Source organism: Chondrus crispus, genomic scaffold, assembly GCF_000350225.1.
Source record: "Chondrus crispus Stackhouse genomic scaffold, scaffold_280, whole genome shotgun sequence".
Lineage (NCBI taxonomy): Eukaryota > Rhodophyta > Florideophyceae > Gigartinales > Gigartinaceae > Chondrus > Chondrus crispus.
This window is the reverse complement of record NW_005179160.1, coordinates 76,647-81,508: the sequence shown is the minus strand read 5'-3', so window position 1 is coordinate 81,508 and position 4,862 is coordinate 76,647. Positions and strand designations below refer to the sequence as shown.

The following is a 4,862-nucleotide window of genomic DNA, read 5'->3' as shown; positions in this document are numbered from 1 at the left end:
ACGCTCATTAGCTCCAGTTCGTGGACTAATGAGTGACATTTCGGGTTGTACTGTGCTGCAATAGCCTCATTACATACCCATAGGAAAGCATCGAACGACACCATACTCATTGGCTGGTTCTTCAGCCCATTGACGTCCTCGTTACTCAAAGAATAAACTGTACCTACCAGGGTCGTGTATTGGAAGGCTTCTTCAGTTGCCGCAGGTTGGTCATCTTCAATTATCAAGACTGCGTGATCCTCCGTCACAGTCGCCTTTGCTTCGGTTTCGCGTTTCGGTTTCGATGAAGCGTCCTGGACCTCTTTGGGGTCATCCGCGGAAGGCTTTCGTTGCTGCAATCGCACTTGGTTCAAGCCTTTCATACGAAATCGGGATGGTTGAAGTGCTTCAGTTTTATCCTCATCTTGGACGCATTCAATCTCATCATCTCCTTCGACGGGTACAACCTCTTCTCTTGCTGCTCTGTGTGAGGGATTAATCTCGCCACCAGGGCCTTTAGGACTAAGTTGCTCCTGTACATCTTCGGAATCCAATGCTATCGGAGAAAACGTCTTTCGCGCCGCTTTCCTTCTTCTGGGTTCATTTCTGGACGAGACATCAGCGTGCGGCTGACTTGCACTCTTCGGACCTTTTGCTTGAATACGACGACGTTTGTTTCGTTGCGCGCGAGTTTGAATCGGTGACGGGTCAGTGAAAGTACTTCTGACCGACGAAATCGGAAGCGATCCGGACGGAATGTCTTGCCACGCACGGCTGTCGTCTTCTGGCATACTTCGGGCGGCGATATGACCATCATGAAGATTGATTTCATTGTTTGCGTGCCCTCGTTTCGGTATCTTTGCTTTACGCGTAATGCGGCCCCCAGTCATGCTGGGAGCGGAGAGCAGACGGTACTCGACTATGACGTCGGGTGCAACTGAAATGCCTTCGAAGATTTGAGATCTGGCTTTCGAAGAGGATGTCTTGACGAGTCAGCATTCGAAGTCATGGTCCGAAACCTGCTAATTATTTCAACTTGGCAGCCCGTAAGCGCAGATGATCTAAATTTAACGGTAAAACATTGCATGGATTTAACGTCACGTGTCGTTTTCAGAGATCATCCGATTTTGCTTTCAGGGCCAGAATAAAATTATTGAAGGCATTGAAAATGGCCTGGAAGGGTCTCTCTGTAGAGGTACCACTCAGTGGTATTGGGAAGGGCTGTGAAGGGGCTCTTGTGGAAAAATAAGATTCGACCCCTCTTCGAATCAGAGTGTGCTAGTTGTCGAGCTTACGTCATTCGAGATAGAAAAGAGCATGTTTTGGTCACAATAGTATAGTATGAGAGATCGGATAATTGCAATTGTGGGGGGTAGAGACTCTCTACCCCTCACAATTACAACATCGTATTATTGCATATCTCTCTACCAGAGAGGTATTGCAATAATGTTGCTACATACTCTCGAAAAGTATGCCGAGTAGTCAAATAGAGTGCAAAATAAGTTGCGCTAAATCGAGATTATTTGCGGAATCTGCAGCTCAAATTGAGATAACATGCGCACATTTCACCTCACGTTGAGATGACATGCGCACATTTCACCTCAAGTTGAGATGACATGCGCACATTTCACCTCAAGTTGAGATGAGCGATGCTTATTGCACCCTAAGAGCATCCCCACCGGTACGCAATCAAATCACCAAATAACAACACTTGGCACACTTTTTCTGTAATTTGATTGGCTCCCTAGAATTTGGTTGTTTCGTTATTTGGCTGTTTGATGCTTCGGAAAGAACTGCCCCACCGGTGAGAACCAAATGAAGTACATTGCCCTCGTACTCACCATCGCATCCTTGTACTCACACTCGTACTCACCCTCGTATCGTACCCTCAGTCGTAGTCGCACGCTCACTCGAAACCCATCCCGCGACCTTCTCCCTCGCCACTCTGTCTGCACTCCTTCCCTCTCACCTCCACCGTGGACAAAGACACACTGCCGGCGCTGTCCTCCCTGCTCACGGACAGCACGCGCTCCCCACGCGACCGCGAGCAGCGCGATCCCGGAGAGAACATACGCGCCGGCGGCAGCGGTGCTGCGGCGGATGATTGGCTCGACAGCCGCGAGCGACGTTCTTCTGCGGCTGCTGCTGCTGCTGAGCAGCGAATCGCACTGCTCTAGCACTGTCTGCGCATGTGAACCAGTCGGAGGACGAGGAGCCGGCGGCTCTGACGCACGCGGACGCGGTGCGGCTCGCAGCGCAGGTGGTCCTGGACGCGGACGTCGTCGCGCTGCACGCGGCGCTGCTGTCCAACCTGACGCGCTTCGCGCCGGGCGTGGACGAAGCGGAGGGCGCAGACGGGTTTCGGGAGAGGGGCACGCTACTCGTACTCGTGGAGAGGGTACCGAGTATTCCGAATGTGCTGCGGCTGTCGAATGCGTGCGCGAGCCAGGAGGGGAGGGACGTCCTGTTGGTCGAGGGAAGGCAGGCGGAGAGACAGCTGTTGACGAGGTTGCTGAGATTGCTGGAGGCGGGGGAGGCAGAGAAGAGGCTGGCGGGGGCGAGCTGGGTGCGGAACTGCGCGATGGCGGACGAGTGCCATGATGTGTTGGTGGGGGTACGGCGGCGGTCGCAATGTGCTTGGGGAGGTCAAAGGAGGAGGGACGGGAGGAGATGGCGGAGATTCGCGCCTGGTTGGTCGAGGAAGTGTTGTTGTTTTGTAAGAGCCGGGCGGGGAAGGACGCGCTCAGGGATGGCGGGGCCGTCGACGTTCTGGAGGGATGGAAGGGGGAAGAGCATGCACGCCGTAGTGGGCGGCATTCTAGATCTGCGGGAGACACTGGTAATCTCGAGGCAAATACCGCATCGATGCACTTTTTGGTGGGAAGCCGTTTCGGTCGACCAATAAAACGTGCACAACTGGATTGTCAAGGGTAATCAAACAGAGACTATCCGAACCAAATTCTTGATATTTGGTTCCGATTTTTAGATCGACACCAAAAATTTGATGATTTGGTTGCACCGGTGGGGATTTCAATCGACATCAAATCATCAAATTTTGGTTGTTTGGGTATTTGATTCTACCGGTGGGGATGCTCTAAGAGCATCTCCAGCGGGCAACAGCCTAAATCATCAAATTTTTTGTAAACGTGTATTGCGGTGACTGGCGCAGCCAAATTTGGCATTTCAGATATTTGAAAAAGGGAATGCATCTCCACCAACAAAACGAAATCTACGCAAAAACGGTGGATCTGTTCTGGGGCTGCATGAACTCCCCCTTCCTCGCCACGACCTCCCCGAAATTACCTGCCCCACCACCTCGCTATCCCTCTTTCTCCTGGTCCGCACCCCAGCCCGCAAGCCACCTCTCTATCTCCACCACCCCCCACCACCCCTCACTCCAAATCCCTCGCCCCGTGGCGAGGGATTTGGAACTGGTGCAGCAGTCTACGGCGGTGTTGATATGGGTGTGGGACCGGACGCTGGTACTACAGCACCTGTCGATCCCTGCGATCGAGAACCTAGCGAGGGCGCGCGACGGGTTCGACACGCTGGACCTATCCAACAACGTGATCACGACGGTGGAGGACACGTTCTCGCCGTTCCCACGTATAACGACGATGCCCCTGGGCGGGAGCCGGATCGCGCGGATCACTGGCCGGCTCGCGCAGTCGCTGCCAAACCTGCGCACGCTGGTGCTGACGGGGAACCGGATCGCGACGGTGGCCGACTTCAACCTTGTTGAGCTGCGGCGGCTGCGGCGGCTGTGAGTGCGCGGCAACGCGGTGTCGCGCGCGCGTGGCCGAGCAGCTGCCGCAGCTGGAGCTGCTGGATTTTGGGCACGTGCAGGCGAGCGGCGGCGGCGTGCCGAGGGAGAAGGCCAACGGCGGCGCGCGCGAGAGCGGCGGGGCAAAGGGCGTGGGAGGTCTGTCGCAGGAGCAGCGCGAAGGCGTGCGCGCGGCCGTGGAGAAGGCGGGCTCTGTCGCGCAGCTGGCGCACATCCGAAAGCTGGTCAGGGACGGCGACGTGGCGGGGCTGCTCGCGGAGCAGGGAAGGGAAGCGAGACCGAGCGCGTAGTTTCCAAAGCTGTTGCAGCCTCTGCTGGCGAAGGACTTTCTCGTGGAGAGAATGAATCGAATAGTCTTCCTCGCTCATTTTCACGCGAAAGCGATCCTGGGAGTATGCAGCATGGCGAATCTCGAGAGCTATGCACCACAGGGTCCGCCTCGAGACGTCTGTTGCCCCAGGTTCCACTTCTAGTATGGCGTCCGGGATTGCGGTTGCAGTGGTTAAGACGGATACAGCATTCGACGTTAAGCTGCAAGCCAACAACGCAACGCCTTCAGTATGGGCTGCAGCAGTAGAGCAGACCAAAAGTCTGATTACGGGCTACTGGAGGACCTGACCTCACTTCGGAAAATCCTCGCCCCTTGGAAACGAGCAAAAAGCCTAGTCGCGATCACGTCAGCTTCCGTAAGTGGGCTCAGGATGATTGTGGTCGTTTATTGGAGTATCCTACATTCCAGGACTCGCCAGAGCCGATATCACTGCGAGAATACGAAAGCAAGGCGATGACGTTCAGTGAGCGTGTGCGAAAGGCTCTGGTTCATGACAAGCGCGTGAACAAGGACGCACTGCGTCTTATTGAGGAGAATGCTAACGAGGATTGGACACGGAACCCAGATGTGTTGGAAGGCTTCTTCTGGGAGATTCTACACAAGGGCGTTAACGGGAAGCCAATAGCAGTGAATTAGGGTGTTGATGTAGTGGCTGAAGGGGCATACGAGTAATATGTGGAATTATACGGCATGGATTATACCGGGCGTTGAGCGAGAACAGGGACAAGGCTGTGCGCAAAGCGGCGCGGCGCGAGCCAGCGCGAGGCG

At 54.9% G+C, this 4,862-nt stretch overlaps 1 protein-coding gene across 1 annotated transcript; it reads right to left on the bottom strand.

The window, feature by feature from the left end:
* Positions 1 to 2,356: 2,356 nt before the first annotated feature.
* Positions 2,357 to 2,578, bottom strand: CHC_T00005301001 (hypothetical protein). The gene has a single exon (XM_005716777.1). The coding sequence runs from the start codon at positions 2,576 to 2,578 to the stop codon at positions 2,357 to 2,359; it is 222 nt and encodes a 73-aa protein (XP_005716834.1).
* Positions 2,579 to 4,862: the final 2,284 nt, after the last annotated feature.

Excerpts from the sequence above, each read along its gene's own strand:
- CHC_T00005301001 (XM_005716777.1), bottom strand. The coding sequence starts at position 2,578 with ATGGCACTCGTCCGCCATCGCGCAGTTCCGCACCCAGCTCGCCCCCGC.